Source organism: Hoplias malabaricus, chromosome 1 (genome assembly GCF_029633855.1).
Source record: "Hoplias malabaricus isolate fHopMal1 chromosome 1, fHopMal1.hap1, whole genome shotgun sequence".
Taxonomy (NCBI): domain Eukaryota; kingdom Metazoa; phylum Chordata; class Actinopteri; order Characiformes; family Erythrinidae; genus Hoplias; species Hoplias malabaricus.
Window position 1 is genome coordinate 12,836,372 of NC_089800.1, and position 21,346 is coordinate 12,857,717.

Genomic DNA, 21,346 nt, shown 5'->3' on the forward strand with positions numbered 1-21,346 from the left:
CTCTCTCTCACTCTCTTTCTCTCAGCCTGAGTCACAGGACTGAATCCTTTTTATGTGCCTTTGTCACACACCACACCCTTGTAATGATTTCTAAACATGGAACTTCAACCCACAGAATATTAAAACACTGTCATGTATGAACAAGTGGTCAAAAGGAGGTAAGGAGGTGCACGTGTCTTGCACTTAATTTTAGAAACTGTTACTTAAAAACTGTTGGTGGAACTCCTTTTAAGCTTAAGGTCAAGCATAGTTTAAAGGATACGTTATGAAACATTTTTCAATGCGTTACAAAGTTCATGTGGTATCTAGAGCCTCCAACAAACAAAATGTGAAATAAAACAACCAAACTATCCTTTTTTAATTAATTAATTAATTTATTTATTTTCATCACAAGTATTAAACTTAGTGGGATAGAATGGGCCATTCTGACTTTATGCAGCATCTTATATAGAGTTGAGAGATTTTAGATCTCTCCTGGCTTCTTGTCCTTGTCCCTCCAATCACAGCACTGAACCCGTTTATGTGAGAGTGCAAAGACGAGGTTAAATGGAGCAAAACAAACACATCATGCAAGAAGAAATAAGAGTACTGATTACGTGTGGTGAAAACAAGGACAGAGAAGAAAGTGAACAAAGTGAAAATTGCTAAAAATCTGAGCTTTTCACTCTCGCATTGAACTCAGTTAAAAACAAGTCATTCTGAACAGGGCTGTTTATACAGGGAGAGAATGTTGCTGTGCTGTTAGATCCTTGTGGTATTTGACCATACATGCAATTTTGATGATGTTTAAGATCCCATAATTGTGATAACTGTTGGAAAATAATGTCCCAAGTGTACTGTATATCAAACAGCATGTATATCCTCTCTTTAAATTGGGTCTAACAGAAAATGTTTTCCTGAAGATGTATTTTGTAGCTGTTAAGTTTAATGTGAAAAACAATATGAGCGTCTACAAAGCATCAAGTTTGGAATCTGAAAATGAAGCGTTGCCATTTAGCATTCACCAGATTCACCAGATTTACAGTCCATTCAAAGCTGGTGACATTGGAAAATATGTAGAGAAACTTTCCACGTCCAACCACTGTGACTTTAATGAAAGTATGGCATGACTGTGTGAGGTAGTCACCATGGCTACAGGATAACCCACAAATAACATTGAAAACCACTCAGAATTGCCTACTTCCTATGTTTGCTTTAATTTCCACTGAAAATCTCACAGTTAAACAACTTTCATTTTTCATGTCATATTCTAGTCCAATCCTATTCTTTTTTTAACCCAATATTCTCCACAATTCATTCATTGATTTCCAACAAGATTTACCTAAACACACCATGTTACCAGCTTTTGTGCGTGACCACAAGCATATGTCTCCTCCAGTTGATGCAAAGCCAACTACCACACCTTGTCACCCAAGGACACTTAGCATTCTTGGAGGGAAAAAAATAAGCACTAAATGTCCACATCTGCCCAGCCAAGAAATGCTTGTGCTATCTAGCAATGCAATGAATGATAGGGGGAGATCCTGCCCACTCAGAGGAAATGAAACCAATTATGCGTATATGGATGGCTTTTTAAATTATACCTTGGATGGCTGAAGCCTGGTGTAGCAACGTATCGAACACAAAAAGCAAGGGGATAAAAAAAACAAAATGCCAAAAAAATTATTACCAGGAGCCTCCAGCTAAGTATTTCCACAAATATGAGTTTCAGTTCCAGAGGTCTGAAGAATCTAACCTTTACTCCCTCCTCACATTCCTAAAGGAATACCCTCTTTCTTCTCTAGAGTCCAATGACACAGATACAGCAGCAGAGGCTTCTTTTGCTGTGTGCAAAAATGATTTTAGAGTGTGGTTCACAGTAGACCTGTCCAGCTGAGAAACAGAGCAGAAAGAGAGCAGTGGAAAAAGGTAAAATTGAACATGGATCGAGCTGCCCTGCCCATAAAACAGACAGAATTTTCCCAGTTCTAAATGTATATTGACTGGCTCAAAGGTACACGGACACAACAAATATATAGCAATATTTTCTTTATTTGTACGGGAAATAGCCGCATGTGGCTTGTGAGCTATGGATTGGCCACCCCTAGATGAAGCATTCTGTAGATCTAACCGATCATCCCCAGATGATGGGTCTGAAGCTTACACCACCAGGTTCGATCTCCAGGAATACTGGAGGTGCAGTGCAATTTTCATTTTTAATTTGATTGATTTCATACACATTTTCCTGGACATCATATATGTATTACAATGTTTAATTACACAATAATCCCCTCCCCTATATGCGGCAGAGATAATAGTGGCTTCCAAGGGTTAACGTTGCATTTCAACTCTTCAACTCTACCAGTGTCATGATTACATACGTGCCAAGTGGCATTGGAGATTTTCTTACTGGTTTTTCCATGTATGGTAAGATGATGAAATATTAAACTTGTGCATTTACTGTAAACTCTCCTGTTTCCAGGACTTGGACAAAAATCCTGAAACTTTGATGGTTTTTCTGATTGAAGCTGATTTCCTCTGTTGTGTGTAATTCCTGAGTGCACCTTGTCTGCAATAATCCGGTCATTAGTGTGTATTGAAAGGCCCAGTGCCAGGATCTGTTTGTGTTTTTGGAATGCAACGTACCCTTAGGCATCTGGCTGTTTTGTGCATTTGTTGTTTTTTTTTTGGTGGCATAGCAGGCATGATGGGGCTTGCTTTTAGAATCACACCCTTGGAACTACACAAATGTGTGTGTTTGTGGGTTTTCATTGGAATGGCTAGTTATGTAAGTACTGTTACCAAAACACATGCTAACACAGTTATACCCAGGAAAGCCACAGGTCTTTCCAGAATTGAGGGAAGCTTTCTGATTGTGGGTGTGTGTGGGTGTGTTTGGGTGCATGAAGGTTGTGTTTTGCAGTGAATACAGTATGTAAACCGTATATTAAATTATACTGTACAAAGCTTTAAATACTGTGTGTGTGTGGGTACAATACATCTGCTACAATTTGTGGCCTAAAAAATAAATAAATAATAAATAAATAAAAATAACAGCTGAACTAAATTTTTTTATGATGGTGCTAAGAGGAAAGTATCAAAGCCTTGTTCATACTGGCAGCTCAGATCATATTCCAGTTACATTTGTAGGATGTTACAAATCTGGAACATGTTTCTGTAGACTTATTTTGACTAGTCAAAGCAGAAGTAACGTATCATTTGGGCACTCTCAGCATTCTCAGGCCTGCATTGTTACCATGGCAATCAATGTGGCTACAACAGCGATTGGAACTGCAGTCTGACCCTAAAATTCAGATTGGGTAAACTGCAGTGTGAACAGTCTGAAAATCAGAATTTAGAAACAAACCTGTTTTTTCATGCGGTGCAAACAAAGCCTAAGTGACTTTGAAAGGTAGTTATTTACTGGAAGAAGAGCAGGAGCTGCATCCTAAAATAGCTATCCCAAACAGTGTCTCAATAGGAACGGTGACTAAAGAGACAACTGTGTTTAGATCTGTTTGAAAGTTAAAAAAACAGGGCTGGAAATTGTAGTTGAAAGTGCACATATAATGATGGCGATGCTTGAGCTTTAGTAAAAACAAATGTGAAGAAAATCACAGCTAGATCTGGGCGATATGGTCAAAACGTTTATAACATTTTGATGAAATGTTTTTATTAATCAATTTGAAAATGTATCACGATATAAAATTTTCAAATGTTACAGTAAAAGGGATGTTTTTTAAAAAATGCAAACCAAATACACCAGCTTCATTTCCATACAATATATACAATATTTTTTATTATCAGAATATAAAATACATGCACACTGTACGTGCGGATTACTGAAATCCACAAGGAAATAATTTACATCCTGGAACGATGTCAATTATTTTGATTAAATTCCCCAGGGTGGAGCAGCAGGTAGTGTCGCAGTCACACAGCTCCAGGGGCCTGGAGGTTGTGGGTTTGATTCCCGCTCCGGGTGACTGTCTATGAGGAGTTGGTGTGTTCTCCCAGTGTCCGCGTGGGTTTCCTCCGGGTGCTCCGGTTTCCTCCGGGTGCTCCGGTTTCCTCCCACAGTCAAAAAACACACGTTGGTAGGTGGATTGGCGACTCAAAAGTGTCCGTAGGTGTGAGTGAATGTATGTGTGTTGCCCTGTGAAGGACTGGAGCCCCCTCCAGGGTGTATTCCCGCCTTGTGCCCAATGATTCCAGGTAGGCTCTGGACCCACCGCGACCATGAACTGGATACGCACTTACAGATAATGAATGAATTAATTAATAAATTCCCCAGACAATAATAAATTCTAAATATTTACTTTAAATTAACATTTTATTACCATCAAATATTTATCGTATGTGTCTTTTGTGATGAAAACATTGGAAGGGCATTTCCGCCTCAGGAATTTAAAGAAGTAGAAAAAAGTTATATTATGAAGATAAATATAAAACACTCCCAATACAAAACTGAACTGTTAATGTTTTGCACTGAACCCATTAGAAGCCGTGTAACAGTGGGGAAAGTAGAATGCCAGTCCTGTTGCAATAAATGTCTTGAATGCTTGCTGTCAAGAGAAGCTGCCTGACCTGGGGTGTCAAGTCAATAAAAAAAGAAAATCAAGAGCCAGGAAAACAACATTGTTCAATAGTGTGCTGCATGGCTGCTTCTGTTGGTGGTGTTTACAGGGAATAGAAACAAACATTTATTGAATTCTATCAAAGCTCATAGTTGTTATCGAGCAAAAATGTATTGTGAAACAAATCAATGGCAATAGGAACCACCTGTTCATTAAATTACAGAGGATGTCCATGCTCTAAGCCTGTTAGTCAGTAAGAACAGCCAACTAGACACAACTAGAGTTTAATAATTGATATTACTGTATGGTGCCAAACCCTCTCATTAAATTGACCTCTGCACATGTAGAAGTTAAGTTGTGCAAAAACAATAGGCCCTTGAGGTGTGGAAAACTCATTAATCAAGTGCGTTAAGAAAAATGATTGAAAGATTTGAATCAAAATCACTTAAGTAAATTTGAAAATAGTGTTTGATACGCGCTGATTATAAGTGTAGCAGTCAGTCAATCAGTCAGATTGAGTTTGTCCTCTGTTGCATCATTGTAATCATGGTGTGTGTTTGCTGTGTGCATCCCTGCTGAGCAAACCAATACACAGCTGCTTTTCATAACACACGCTCATAAAGGATGTGTTAATTAACAACACACTTTTTGGATTATCAGTATTTGAACACATGTTTTGTCTGATCTGAGTATCTCTGTGAAATATTGTCTCCCACTTAACTCCCATTTAACTGAAAGCTGACGCTCATGATTTTAACCTAAAAACACTTTTTTATTAAATGTTGAGGTTGTGTCCTCCCCATTTGCTAGATCTAGAGTCTTATTTATGCTGAAATCAGTCTGTGTTTATGAAGCACTAGTGTCAGTAAATTGGTAAACCAGGTCTCGGTCTGGTATTCTAGGCTTTCTCTCTCTCTGCTCATAGCAGAGGCATCTGGAGTTGTTTAGACACCTTAAATGATAAATATATATATGATATATTGTACCTTCTATGGTACAGTGGGAACTGATGCACCTCTAGATTATGAAAAATGCTGGCTTTTGTCCTTCACAGACTGCAGTTTCTCCAAATTTCCTCTATATTTCCATTGTACTGTTTATGGAAGAGGGGCGGCACGGTGATGCAGCAGGTAGTGTCGCAGTCACACAGCTCCAGGGACCTGGAGGTTGTGGGTTCGATTCCTGCTCCGGGTGACTGTCTGTGAGGAGTTGGTGTGTTCTCCCCGTGTCTGCATGGGTTTCCTCCCACAGTCCAAAAACACACGTTGGTAGGTGGATTGGTGACTCAAAAGTGTCCGAAGGTGTGAATGTGTGAGTGTATTTGTTGCCCTGTGAAGGACTGGCGCCCCCTCCAGGGTGTATTCCTGCCTTGCGCCCAATGATTCCAGGTAGGCTCTGGACCCACCGCGACCCTGAACTGGATAAGTGCTTACAGATAATGAAAGAATGTTTATGGAAGATGGTGATGGACCTACATTATTGGCAATCTTCAATAAAGATGAACTATTTGAAAATCCTCTCAATGTTCTCAATGCTCTTTGCTTCCAAAGATTGAGCCTTTAATGAATACTCCATTTCACTGTATTTTAGAGGGAAACAAGGTGAAACTTTTTTTAAACTTGCCATCTTTTTTTATTCATTATTATTTAGTTTCAGGCAATACATCTATTTTATTGTATTTTACAAAATGTTCCACTTTTTCTGGGAAGGTGGTTTTAACTTGAAATATATTCCGTCATACGTATGTGAGAGTGCCGAGTTAAGTTTGCGAGAAGGACAGGGTGTGTGCATGTGCATTCCTCTCATATTTGACAGCAGATGTGTGTAAATCCGTGGTGAGTTCATCTAACGCTGTTGTTGAGTTCTGGAAAATTTTTCTTTTTTCCAATGACCTGCTACGTACACAGAAAGATAGACAGGCAGACACACACACACACACACACATACACACACACACTGAGAAAGAGAAAGTGAGATCTCTTTCTAGAAATGAATACATGTGCAATTATATATTCACCACAGTAATTTATTCACTAAATTGTTGTAATTATACCATAATTACAATGTTTTGGAGAATCATAAAAGGTGTTTAATCCAAACAGAATTCACACTGGAGCTGGGTTCCCTGACCTCTCTACAATATGCTCACAAATATTGTTTCTAACTACTGTTTTGAAATATCACATTCAGTCTAATGAGAATTTGTATTCAACATCTTTTTCAAGATCACATAACAAATTAAATCTGTCTCTCTGTGGATTTCTGTCTGTCAATATTGTTCAGAGTCTAACATTATCCTCTGTTTAATTGAAAAGGGTTTCTTGAGTTTATTTAAAGTTTGTCCTCACAGCCATAGCCAAGAGATCTGAAGTGGACGCTTTGCCCATGTGACAGTGTTTATCTGTATAGGAAACTCCTTTGGCATGTCACACAGATGTTTGGGAAATTATCCTTAACGCACAAACTCGCAGCGTGAACCTGCTTTTGGTTTGGCTGCGTCTAATCGGTCTTGTTGATCTAATGTGTGGATTTTACTGGTTAGTGGGTGGAATGATAAACAGGAAAAGACAGGAAGAAGCTTGGGCACTTTTTCCCATCCCTAGGACTTCACTATGAATGTTATGAATGCCTGTTATGAATGCATCCTTTGTTTTTGCATGTATTTATTTTGTCCATCTGAGTGTCTCACTGGAAATCCCTTCTGAGAAGCTGACATCACTACCTTTTAACTAATTTAAACCTCCTGCCAGAAGAGTTACAGCAAATGTACGGTAAACTGCGAATACTACATTCGCACTGTAAAACTGGAGCTTAAAGCATGCTATTAAGGAGTTTTTTTTTATCATTGTATGAATATTTTTTGTTGGATGCACTGTTTTTGTTTTTCCACTTAATTCAAAACTGTTTTATTGTTCAAATGTTTAGTTTAATTCAATGATATGAATTTAAAACAGTTCTGTTAAATCACATACTTTACAGCATTGAGAAATGCTCAAATGCATTGAGGAATTTAACTTGTGAAGAGCAGTGTGTACAACATGGTTGTGATGCTGGGTGCTGTGAGCATCCTGACACACTCATGTATTTGATAATTGCAGCATATTGCAATATACTTAATGTGATATTCTATTAGTTATATTATATATATATATATATATATATATATATATATATATATATATATATATGGTCTGTGTATGTGCCTATACATGCTTGTTTAAATATGTACCTGTGAGTTTGTGTGTCTGAGATGACGAGTCTGTTAGGTTACGTGTGTCTGTGCATGTGCTGGACTGTATTCGTGCACTAGTGCACATTATCCACTTTCTACAGCTGTTGTTAGTGTTTAGACTGAGAAAGAGCTCCCTCTAGAGGGCAAATCACAAACATTACACACGTATATGAGATTTCTCTTTTATCCCGCTACCTTAAAGCCTTTAAAAGCTGGATTCACCTGTCTATATATCCTTGTTAATGTCTGAGCACTAATGACAGATTATCATGTTGATGTCATATGCTCTGAGTATGTGGTTATTGCTCTTATTCAACCACAGACCAGCAGCGTATTTTACCACATTTACTGAGTGAATAAATATAGGTTGAATAGAATTGTGTTAAACTTTAGGAAGCATTTTATAAACTTCAATTTATAATATAATTTGATATAAGTTTATTTTCTAGTAATTTTAAAAAGGCCTTGTGAAACTGAAACAAATTAAAACGCTTCAATGTCACATAAACCTTGGACCATAGCAAATAAACTTAGTGAAAAAAAAAAACAAATTCAAATGTGAGGCTTGAGGAAACAGTTCAAACAAACCTCAAACGAATTATAACAGCCAGCTTCAGCTTTATCCACAGTGAAGTGATGTAACATTCGACTGAAACAGTGATTTGTAAATAAAACTGAAACAGATGCTAATTGGCAATAAAGCATCAAATGGAACAAGACAGAAATAGACCTCATGTTCAGTGCTTAGATTTAAAGCAGCATGTGTGAGTAAGAGGTGGTGACTCAGATTTACTGAGTGTGTGTGCGTGTGTATGCTGTGTATTCTTAAAGGCAGTTATGCAAATTGTAACATTCACTCTTCAACTGATACTGATACTCCACACTTCCTGTAGTAACAGATACATAAACAGCAGCTATATTCCACAGCGTTACTTGCAGGAATAAATCGTGAGTGGCACAGTATCAGTGAGGGTAGTTACAGCAATATGCAAAGTTTTTCTAAAATACTGTGTGTTAATGTCCCTCGCATAAAGAGCAGATTATTTCTCCACGTTTATTTGTAAATGTTAATATTACTTTATTACTGCGAAGTACTCAGAAGCCATTGTTATTTTTTCAATTTTAGTCCAGATTGCCATACTTTTTACTTTAATGACCTGTAATAGGGAGAATAGACTCTGACATTTGGTACTTTGGACTCAGCACTGTAGAAAGTGCACTGTGGAACTTTTGGAGATTGTCAATAAGGCCCTCCCCCCAATAACCACTGATTTCAGGACAATGTTCTGAAAGTGAGTCACATAGTGTTGCTTTAAAACTTCCATTTTTGGAAAATGTAATAAATTAAAATGCAATAAATACTTAGACATTTGAGGGTACATTTTAGTTAGATTTCTGTTGAATGTATTTTCTGCTTAATATATATTCAAAAATTTTTTATCATTATTTTTTAATTTACACTGAAAATACAAATGAAAAAAAAGGCTGTTTTAACTTGACAAGGTTGGCTTCTAACTGCACAATACTGTACAAGTGCTGTACATGACAAATGTAGGTTATGTGCCCTTTAAGTCATTCAAACAAACACAGAACATCTTAGTTTCCGAGTAAATTATAAATTCATCAACAGATTTTTTTTGTTTGTTTGTTTGTTTTTCTCTCTAGGAGCAGGCAATCCAATGTGCAAGATCGCTGTGGTGATGTGCAAGAGCAAAACACCCAACCCAAACAACAGGTATTAATCTGATTTACCTCATTAACACTGTACTCCCTATATGATTTACTGTTAAAAGTGTGTGGGTGTCTGTGTTTGTATCTGTGTGTGTGTGTGTGTGTGTGTGTGTGTGTGTGTGTGTGTGTGTGAGTGTATCGTGGCACAGTGTTTAGGAGGAAGTGAAGGGTTGGCACTGGATTTCTGTAATGTGCTATGGTTAACAGAAAATTGTGTGTATGTTAGCATCAAGCTAATTTGACCCAGCCTGGCAGATCCAGAAAGAAATTCCACTCGGATTCCTCTTTATGGGACAGGGAAAGGAAACAGTCACAGACAAACACAAATGGAGCCTCCAGCTGAGCGCAGAAGCTGTGGTCAGTTTAGAGGTCGGACTGTCTGCATTCCTTTCACTCAACCGGCTCTAAACACAGTTCCAGTCTTTAGCCCTGACCTGTTGTGGACTTCGAGGCGAGAGTCTTATTTTAATGTGGTTAGTGCCATCCTAAAGTTCAGGAGTGTTTAGGAGTCCAAGACAGTAAAGAACTGGTTTGCTCTCTCGGTGTGGATACGTTGGCCCTTCCTCTTCCACATCATTCAGTGCCATTCACTCCAATGAATGTTTAAGAACTGAATTGGGTGATATTTTGGCTCAAATGTAATAAATGTATTAATGAATGGATAAAAAAATGAAAAGCTAAATGATACTTCTTTCAAAAAATAATGCCTCTTTTGTGTAGAATAGTGTGGTGGTTTGATTTTGTTTGATGGGGGTTGTGTTGCTCATGGTACAGAGATCCTAATATCCTTCGTGCTGTTTTATGACCACTACTGTGAACGATCTTAAACACCACATACATCCTTTGCTTTGTAGACATTTTTATTCAGACTGACATACGGTTCTAACCATTTTCAGATGTAGATGAATGTAGTTTGCAAGGCATAATACCCACTTACCCATTTGAAAATGAGCACTACAGTTACTCACATCACTACACTGACCAATGGCTTGTTGTGGTTCTGGTATATGTAAAAATATCTTTTTTCTATGAATAGCATGTTCAGCAGTAGATGAGCTTTACTTGGTTCTTTAAGGTATACGCCTGGCTTGAAGCTCGTCCTACATGACAAATCATTAGTTGGGTTTATATCTTGATTTAAATTTTTATGTATGCTGATTCCCAGCTTTAGAGATCGATCTGAATTCATAGAAAGGGCGAATTTTTAGTTTTCCAGCCAAGCTCTGGAGAGATCTGTTAGGATCACAAATGTAGTGTTGTATTTTTCCTAGTTGAACCCCACCCAGGCTGAATTTACAAAATGGCTTCTGTTTCAGACCATTGATAGATAACGGTGTTGGTGTAAAACGAGCCAAGGGAAAATAATACAGAGTGTAATTATAAGGAAGGCGTGATCTAAGGCAGAACAGAAAAGCAAAGCAAAAATATTTGTATGCCGTGTAGCAGGCCAGTGGTCAGGGAGCTTGGCAAAAATTGTAATCACATTTCACAGTCACTGCATTCTTGTGCAAAGCAGCTAAAGCCAAGGTTAATCCAAAGACTACCGGTATTTAAGCAAAGTATAGCGTAAGAACAAAAGAGTTAGAGGCATATAAACATGGAGGATATTTGGACAGGCGTTAACCCTTTGAAACCTTGAGAATGCAGTTTCAAGATGTTTCAATGAGTGCAGAGACAATATTTTCTTAATAAATGAATTTGAAAATCGACAGGTATTATAACGAGTTCCTTGGCTTTAAGATACATAATGGGGGCTCCTGAGAATTGCAACTGAGCTGGAATTTGAGTATCAGAATTGGATGTTTTCCTCAAAGTGTGTTCCAATGCAATCAACTGAAAAATATGAATATAATTGAAATATTTTATAATGTATTTTATATATATATAAAAACAAATAAACAAACAAAACAATAAAATGTCTAGAGAAAAATAGTTTCCTTCTTTTCCTTGCTCTTACAGAGAGGAGTTAAACTCATCAGTTAAAATTGTATCTGAATTCAAAAATGTTATCTTAAAATACTTTAAGATTAATGTGCTATGCGACAAAAGAGTGTGTGAAAGTATGTTTAAGGTGTGTTGATTGATTTGTGTGTGGGTGTGGATGAGGGTGTGAGTGGGAGAGAGTGCTGTACTTTAAACATCAGATTCAATAACATCTCCACCCAGCAACGTAACCCACAGTCTTCTAACAGATAACACACACCTTATTACTGTTCTTCTGTCAACTGCAGCTATGCTATGTTTTTAAATTAAATCTTTTCTCTTTAATGTTCTCTGTTTCTTTGACACACCACTAAAGAAAAGATAGGTCGTCATAGGATTGTTTATTGAATTAGGCATTGATGCTTTCTAATTCATCCAGAGAGCAGACAAGGGTTCAGTTCCCAGCTTGGGAACACCACACTGTGTCAGTGAGTTGCATGTTCCTTTAGCAAGGCCCTTAACATTATTTTAGCGCAACATTTAAAAAATAAATAATTAGACTACAAACCTCTCAAAAAAAAAAAAAAAAAAATAAGTGACCATACAACAGATTGTGCTTGCACATGCATGCGCAGAACATGCACAAACACACACACACACACACACAGAGAAATGCTGAGAAATAATGGAAGACGAGCTAAGGAGAGAGTGTATATTATATTTCGAATATATTATTTTCTGGGAACTTTTGTTATGTTATTTGATGGGAGGTGATCAAAATGTATATAAAATCAATTATGTACTCACTGTTTATATATTTTTTTGTGTGTTTCACGCATGATAATTAAGAGAGGTCTGTGTTCAAGTGCATTTTTTTCTGTATGTTGATATTTAGTGCTCTTGTGTGCTTGGTACAGGCATGGTCAGCACAGTATGATTCTGGTTCCTATGGACACGCCTGGAGTGCAGAAGATCCGAGCGCTCACTGTGTTTGGAGATGACGGTGAAATTTTTATTTTTTTTGTAAAGTCTCATAAAATGTCCATAACTTTAGAGGTATTATAGCTTCAGACAATGTCTAAAGCCTGGGTAGAACTCGTTCATAATAGTTAAACAACCACAAACATTAAACATGAATAAATATAACATTAAAAAGGACCACAGGCATAAAATGGCATTAACCCATATTTCACTTGAAATTGTTTATGTTGCTGTGCATTTGTTATTTTTAGATGCATGTCCTGAATCTGCAGCTGGCATGTAATCCACATGTGTAGAAGGCTACAGTTTATTTTTTACAAGGTGGCACATTAGCTGTCGAAAAGAATACTTATGCTTCTGAACAGTAGTACTATGTGTGACTGATTCCCTGTGTCCTGGTTATTTAGAAAAATATATAATGAAATATTTAAAAACTATTTAAAAACATAAAATTAGACTTTAAAAAGAGTGTAGAAATCCAGTAGTTTTTTTCCATTCTGCCATAAACTCAGGATTTGGCTGAGACTTTAGGCATCTCCCAGGGATTGAACTGCTGTTCTGTTTTCATAAGTTTAACACTTTCAGCCTGCTTCTCTTCTACCAATTGACCTCTATATTGACAGTTATCTCCTTATAGTGGCATGAATTTTCCAGGAATCCCCTGGATGTGTGTATTACACAGTGTCTATATGTGTGTGCTAAAGTACTCAGTTGAGTGTGAGTTGTTTATCTCCCTGTTTGTTTCATCTTCACAGACGCTAACCATGGTGGCCATTTTGAGATTTACTTTGACAACGTGCGCGTTCCTGCTTCCAACATAATTCTAGGTGAAATATACACACTTTCATACACACAGAAAGTAAAAAGTAATGAAATATTATGGAGTGTTCGCCCCATGTCCACATGGATTTCATCTGGGTGCTCCCCAGATGAAATGATGGTTTCGTCCCAGAGTCCAAAAACACACATCTGTAGGTGAATTGGCTACTCAAAAAGTGTCCATAGGTGTGAGTGTGTGTCTCCCTGCAAATGACTGGGGCCATCCTGTAGGTATCCTACAGATATATGTATGTTTTTTCTTTATATTTTATTTTATTTGAATGTAAATACATTTATATTTTATTTTATTGGCGTTTTAAAGGAAACCTTTAAGTTGTGGAGTAATATCATTATATTACTATCATTTTGTTCATGTATAAACTACCAGGTTGTTTTTATGTTACAGAAAACATTTTTTTAAACATGCTTTTTAGTCATTTTCTTTTTATCTTACAGGTGAAGGTCGAGGTTTTGAGATAGCTCAGGGTCGACTAGGTCCTGGACGCCTGCATCACTGCATGAGAGCTGTGGGACTGGCTGAACACGCTCTGGAGCTGCTCTGCCAAAGATCTGCCATCAGACAAACCTTTGGGAAGAGACTGTACCAACATGTAAGTGATTATTACGCTTCAGAACAACAGTGATATTAGGATCTTTTTCCTCACAGATTTAGATGGCTAACAACTGTCCACACTAGCTGCAAAACATGGCAAAGTCTGACAAAGACATAAAATATGCCTTTATTAATCAAAGGGGGCAATAGAAATGCTGATTTCAATGTGTAAACTGTAGCATAGGCTAATGTACTGTTGCTGCTGAATTTCTGTAAAATTCTGTAAACATCATTAAAATGGCCATATCTAAATATGTAAATTAATTATTTAGTAAATCAGTACTGCATTCGAAGAATTAACTTCAATTGCTTAGCAACCATTGGTCAGCAAAATGATACAAGAATGGTAAATGGTGCCTTACTGGATGTAACAATACAAGTAAAATATCTTCAAGTCAGATAGAATAGTCAGAACTAACTGTATATTATTAAAAAACAACAGACTCATAAGAAGGCCGCTGTGGTGTATTTCATCATTGTTTTTCCAAAGTGACCTAATTGTTTCTTTTTTAAACAGAAATAAGACACCTCTCATACATAATGATAATGCAGTTTGTCATTCAGCTGAATCCACTAATAACAACATTAGCCAAATACAGCAACAGCCTCAGCCAACTACAATAGTTGGTGTCAAGCTCTTGACCTCTTCAGTTATAGCCAAGATGTCAGACCACTGACACCCATTTATTCCCACACACTCTCGTCTTTGGTTTGGCTCTATGTGCAGTGTTCCTGACTCATGCTGTTGAACCAAGACCTCAGTCTGCCTCCAAATCCCAATATATAGTAACCACCTTTACTTATTTTCTTAAGAAATTTCAAGTATTTAGGGGCCATATGGTCCCGATTGGTGCAGTTACAGCTTCTAGTCTTCTAGAAAGGCTTTACACTTGTTGTTGGAACATTGATGTGAGGAACTGATTGCATTCATCCACATTTAAAGTGAGTAAGGTCAGATACAGATAATGGATGAGTAGATCTGGATCACAAATGCCATCCCAGCTGTATTGGGTGGAGTTCCATCACTCCAGAGGACAGTTGCACTATGCAGAATTATGAGACAAGAGGGTTTTTGTTTTAACCCTTCCAGCCTACACATGGCTATGACGATGTAGATCACAGCCAACTGCTTCAGAGCATGTCATTTAAAGTTAATAAACATTTGAACTTCATAACTATTGATAATTATCAACTCTTTTAAATAATGGTGGAGGGTTGTACTGAAAAACTCTTTGCTCTGTGACACAGACCAGTGTTGGATGAAGCTTAATTCTGACCGAGGGAAGAGAAGAAAGTGTTTGAGGAAAGTTTATACTGTGAGATTAAAGAGCTGCTCTTGTTCTCAGTCTAGGAGTATGTCTCTGTAGACACGGCCTATAAATATGAACTGACAACACACTGTAGGATGCCGGAAAGATGTGAAAAGAAATAGGAGAGATTTCTTTTTGCCTTAACACTGAAAGTACACACACACACACACACACACACACACACAAGCAAATACTTATTGAGTGGACTGACCCACTTTGAAGTCACAGTAGAGTTATAGTGAAGTTTTCCTTAGACTATACTGTTATGACTCTATTACATTTGTATTCAGTTGAATTTTAGTTTACGTTTCAAAGATAATTACCCGATATTGTAGTCATTTGATTAAGCATACATTTGTGTGTGTGTGTGTTTGTGTGTGTGTTTAAACCTAGAAATAAAAATCAGAACGTTTTTGAATTTTCAAAGATTAACAACAAACACATTTATGATGAAGTATTTTCAGTGTTTGGCATTATTTCTAGGTCACATCAAGCCCTTTGTAGGACAAAGTCTATTATTTTAGCCTTAGATATCTTGGTTGAAGCTAGTGTTCAGAAACAGAGATTTGATCCACTCATCAGAGGCTGTACACAAAGCTTTGGACTTCATACAGCTCAAGTGCAAACAGCCATTAAAGGAGAAGAGGAGCTAAATAAATACTAAGAAAGTTTACCATGTAATTATTTGTAATATTTGGTTGTTAATGTAATTTGTAATATTTATTCGGTATGTATTTCAGAAAGGAATGCAAAATGGAAGGTTGTGGAATATGATGTAGATTGTCATATTCATGTTTTGCTTAGATTTTTATTTGTTAGATTTTATTGCTTTTGCTTATGTAAATTATTGGTGTGTTTATGTTTTGGTTATAGGAAGTGGTGGCCCACTGGATAGCGGAATGTCGCATTGCTATTGAACAGACACGCCTCCTAGCTCTACACGCAGCTTATACATTGGACACAAAGGGGAACAAGGCAGCGAGGAAACAGGTAAAATATTCAGTGACACACACACACACACATTGGTATTCACTTTATATTTTATTTTATTTTTTTATAAAAGGTTGGGGACAAGTGCCGGTCAAAAAATGCATATGTACACGTGAAGGCCCAGTCATATACACAAATACACACAGAGATGCACATAATGAACACAGATACACAAATCAGCCAAATTGAGCTCAGGGATTAACACTAAAAATACACACACATTCACACACACAGAGTTTGGAGTGAAGTTCTGGTCAGTGGAAGTCATTTCCTGGAATAAGTGCTTACAGCCCTGCTGACCTGATGTGAGGTCACACTCTGGTGGACCACTGCAGCTAAAAGAGATATTATAATAGGACGGCTGTGTTTCAGACCTCTGTTCTCCCACTACCCTGTCCTCACAAACACACACACTCCTCACATTCCTCACTGTGTTTCATTACCGGTCCAGCAGGGGGCATTTACCCACAATGCTGTGTCCCTGGGGTGGTGATTATGCTTGGCCGTGTTGTCTTGCTGGCTGTAGTCACGGCAACACAGCGTCGGGCGTGTGCAGTGGAGAGCTTGTGAGCACTGATCCCATTAACACTGATATCCTGCTGTGTTCCTGCACTGAACACACACCTTTGAGCTGCTTACTGAAACCATGCTGTTTCACACAAAAGACACACTGCTCAAACACACCACCCACTGGGGTATATACACAAACTTTTCCTCTTGCACACTCTTGCACATGCATACACTCTTAAAAACACTGTATACTGTACAATAAAAAGCAAGACCCCTATTGTCCATATTCTGTACATTTGTATATTTAAGTTTGTTATAACTTTATATAAGATTATATATTTTTGTTCCTGGATCCCCCTAATGTTGCAAAGTGTAATTCACTTCTACTGCACTTGAAATCAAGGGGGAGGGGCAAGGGAATGGTTTCCTACCCTCCTCAAAATTTACCTAGTACAGTTTGGAGGCTGGAGTAGCAGCAACTGGCTCTATTCTCCGGATAACATTTCTTTGACAATGATTTTTAAAGCTGTAATATTAAGGTCCCCCTCCAGGGTGTGGTCCCGCCTTGCGCCCTGTGATTCCAGGTAGGCTCTGGCCCCTCAACTGGATAAACGGTTACAGATAATGTATGAATGAATGAATAATTTTAAGGTAAAACTTTTATCTAGTGTGCCTTTAAAGCCTTTGGGTTATTTTCATTGCCGTGCCAGACTGAGTAATGTGTGTTTCCATTACCTAGATCGGGATGATAAAAGTTGTAGCCGGCAGGATGGCGAGTAAGGTTGTGGACTGCGCCATTCAGGTCCATGGGGGAGCAGGAGTGTCTGAAGACTTTCCCCTTACTCACATGTGAGTTCTTTTTCTTAATAGTTTGGTACATGTTCATGAGATATTTGTGCTATTAATTAGTATGTGTGACAAGTTGGAAAAGTGATTATGGTGACATCTGCAACTGAGAGAAGCAGTGTCCATCCATACACACACACACACACACACATACACACACATATGTGGTCAGATGGGCCTCCTGCACCAATAACCAAGAGAATGGAACAGTTACTTTATCAACTTTTCATATACTTTATGGGCATTTCCTTAATATTATTTGCTGACCTCAATATTACCCATTGTGTTTAATGGTATGTTTGTTTACATAAAAATGAACCTCACCAATAATTAAATCCCTCTGTTTTGTTCTCTGGTTTTCTCTGGTGCCTCTGTTCTGAGCCACAATGTCTCTGTTTAAAAAAAGTGGTTTTGTTTTATTTATGTTTGACTTATTTAGGATATTTAAACATATTTCATATTTCAATACCAATGTCTGAATATATTGTATTATTATTCCATTATGTTATAAATGAATCCCTGGTATAAACATGAAGGCAATACTATCGTGTATATCACCATTATTTCTTTGACAATATATCAATCACAAAAGATGGTGAAACCTTAGTGAATGGAGAAAACTACATAGTCAGAGAACTCAGAAAATATATGACTTTTAGTAGACAATCCTAGATTGGCTTACAATTATAAACTTGTTATGAGAAAAGGAGAATTTACTGTTAGGATCATTCCCAAGGTGTAAAAATGTGTGTTGAATACAGCAGGATATCAAAACCTAGTCTAATACCTAGAGGGCAGTGATGTTACCCACTACACTGCTCCAAATTATACAATATTTCTCTATCATCCACTAATGGGCCTGCTTCAATAATATTTTTGCCATGTAGATGGACAATAAACTACACAATCAGGCTTATATATACACAACACATTTGAATTTTGGGTCTATGTTTTTCTGCAGCTGTCTAGTTCTGTGTGTTCATGTTCTTGTGTGTGTGTGTGTAAAGGCACAGTGGAGGTTAAAGTTGTGTGATTGTGTTCAGGTATGCATATGCACGGACCCTGCGTTTAGCTGATGGACCTGATGAAGTGCACCTCTCCTCCATCGCCCAAATGGAGCTGAGAGACCAACTCAGACGGAACACTGCTAAACTCTAAACCAAGCTGACCCCAGTGTTTCCAACTGGACATCAACTCGTCCACCACCCTCTCAACAATGATAGAGTAGTGTTTAATTATCCAGGTAATACATGCGATCAATTCTTACTGTCACTGGTGCAAACAAACTGGCAGTCAGTTCAATATATTAAAAGTCTCCAAACGATGAATTATTGGGCAATATCTTTCCTTTATTTATCATGATATGGAACTCTTGATATTCTATTGATTTTTGTCATGAGCTCTGAGTGCTCACAGTACCCTGTATGTCATTTTGACATATGACCGTTTAACTAAAATTAATGCACAAATCAATGCAGCAATTTCTATAATTAGGAAATATCTCAAACCCTAAATCAGCCTGTAATGGAAAAGCCCACAATATTGACTCAAACTGTGTGAAGACTAAGACATTTAATCTAGTAAAGCCAAACCTTCAGCAGCATTTAATTCCCTATCGATCATTTAGTTCTAGTGAGATGAGACATTTTGAATGGATTCTGCAATAAAATCTTTTTCTACATTTGCATACAGACATGATCCTTACTGCCTTAACAAATTACTTATAAAATCTGTGTAAATAAAAGCATTAAATTTGATAACCACGAGTCTTGTTTCACACACATCCTCATTAACCGTAATGTGTAAAACAGAGCTCTCCTTTCATACTTTTTCATTTCAAGTCACAAAGATCATTGAACAGAAGCTATTCATTTTTAATATTTCTGAAGATATAGTCATATTATAATAATCACAATAAATTAATGTGTAGCATATTCACAAAAGTATGTTAATGATCATAGAAAAGCAGAACAATAAAAAAAGAAAATCTGTGACTCAAACATAGGAGCAGCTGGTGTTCACAAATGGACTGCCTCCTCAGCCCAGACTGTACCGTCACTGAATGTTTTTTGAGATGACTTGGATTTTGAAAAAGTGCAGATCAGATACAGCAGTGCTGCTCGAGTTTTTAAGGCCCTCAGTGTCACTGCTGGACTGAGAATTGTCCAGCATCCAAAAATATCCAGGCAAGAGCGTCCTATAGGTGGCATCCTGTGTCCACTGGTGAAGGACTTGAGGATGAACAACACAAACTTTGCAACAACAGATGAGCTACTGTCTCTGACTTTAGCTCGGACCAACGAGGTAGGTGTGTATAACCGAGTGGACAGTGATTGGACACCGTATATAAAACTTGAGCAGAGCTGCTGTGTCTGATCCAATTTTATCAGCACAACACACTAACACACCACCACCACATCAGTGTCACTCATGAGTGTTCCTAATCCAGTGATCATTCAGTGTATAAAGTGTGTGTATCATCCTCCCAGCTTTTGTATGTCGTTTGTACATATGTTTAACCTTCATAAGATCATATGAGTAGATGTATGCCGAGTACTTCAGCAGATCTTTGTGTAGGATTAGAGGTGTGTGTGTGTGTCTGTATGTGTATGAATGAAAGTGCAAGTAGCTCATGTTTATATATTTAGCTGAAGCAAGACCTTAAGTGAATGGATGCTGTGGCCAAAATATCATACACACGCGCACACACACACTCCCACACACACTTAGTGGATGAAAAATAAATGAGGCCATGTGGAGCTGCAGAAGCATTTAAGGTTACAGTGGTTCTTCTCTGATTTGTCATTTCTGATCTCATCACTGGCACTTTGGTCTGGCAAAGCCCAGCATGTTCCACGTCCTCTTTTCACCATGTCTCTCTTTATCTCTCTGAAAGATAGTGGTGTATATGACAGTGGGCACAAATCTAAAGGGCTGTCTTTGTCGTTTCTACTAGAAGTGTGTGCAAAAGGTCCCAGAGAATCATTTGTCAGAGTAGCAAAACATGTTATACTTTGCAGGATGTTTTAGATTCTAGTAGAGTTCTGCCACTTTACCCAGCAATACACTGCACAGTATGTAACACCCACTGTACTGGGCTTTGTAGGTCTTAAGTCAAAGAGGTAAATGTGCTGTTTTATTTAAATAAAAGCAAGTGCGTCGCCACTTGTCATTTTCAACAACAGGTAAACAGCATTGATTCTTTGCCAAAAGCATGTACTAACATAACATAGATTACATCTTTGGTAAACTGGCAAACCTTATAGACTTATTATCTGTTGCATTTGGTGTGAAATTATCTTTAGCCCTGAAATGTACTAAGTACAAGAACATTCATTCAAATGATCAAACACACAGTTATTCTGAACCAATACCTATGCTTTCTTGTGTTAGTGTGGTGGTTAAAGCAACACTATATAATATTTCTACCTTAAAATTACAGTTTCAAACTCGTTCTGATGCTTCATTGACGTGTAATAAGGAGAAAAGACATTCTCTCGTTGCTGCTCTAGGCTCAGACTATTTAATATTTGGCGGATGGTAGGAAACCAGCCCAAATTCCCCTCCCCGTTGATTTCTGGACAGTCCTGTAAAAGTAAATTACACTCTGAAACTGTAGGGAGAGTGCAACCTTACCTTGTGTTCCTTTAATCCTGCAACCTCTGTAAATGAAATCTGTTGTTATTCAGCCACCACTATGCTTCCCTACGAGGGACTTGTCTACCTGCTTCTCTGCCCTGACACTCCCTCTTGTTTGTGTTTGTGGTTATTGCAGGAGTTCTAGGCTTGGATTGGTAAGAACTCTATTCAAAAAAGTTTAAAAGACAACTTTAAT

At 37.7% G+C, this 21,346-nt stretch overlaps 1 protein-coding gene across 1 annotated transcript in view; it reads left to right on the forward strand.

Annotated features, from left to right (window-relative positions):
- The window catches only part of acad11 (acyl-CoA dehydrogenase family, member 11), a 63,906-nt gene extending 44,691 nt beyond the window's left edge, over positions 1-19,215 (forward strand). Inside the window, exons 14-20 of the mRNA XM_066678065.1 lie at positions 9,454-9,523; positions 12,360-12,445; positions 13,179-13,250; positions 13,699-13,853; positions 16,039-16,155; positions 17,405-17,514; positions 18,555-19,215. Of these exons, the coding sequence (XP_066534162.1) occupies positions 9,454-9,523; positions 12,360-12,445; positions 13,179-13,250; positions 13,699-13,853; positions 16,039-16,155; positions 17,405-17,514; positions 18,555-18,669 (725 nt within the window). The 3' untranslated portion in view covers positions 18,670-19,215. The remainder of the gene's footprint in view (positions 1-9,453; positions 9,524-12,359; positions 12,446-13,178; positions 13,251-13,698; positions 13,854-16,038; positions 16,156-17,404; positions 17,515-18,554) is intronic.
- Positions 19,216-21,346: the final 2,131 nt, after the last annotated feature.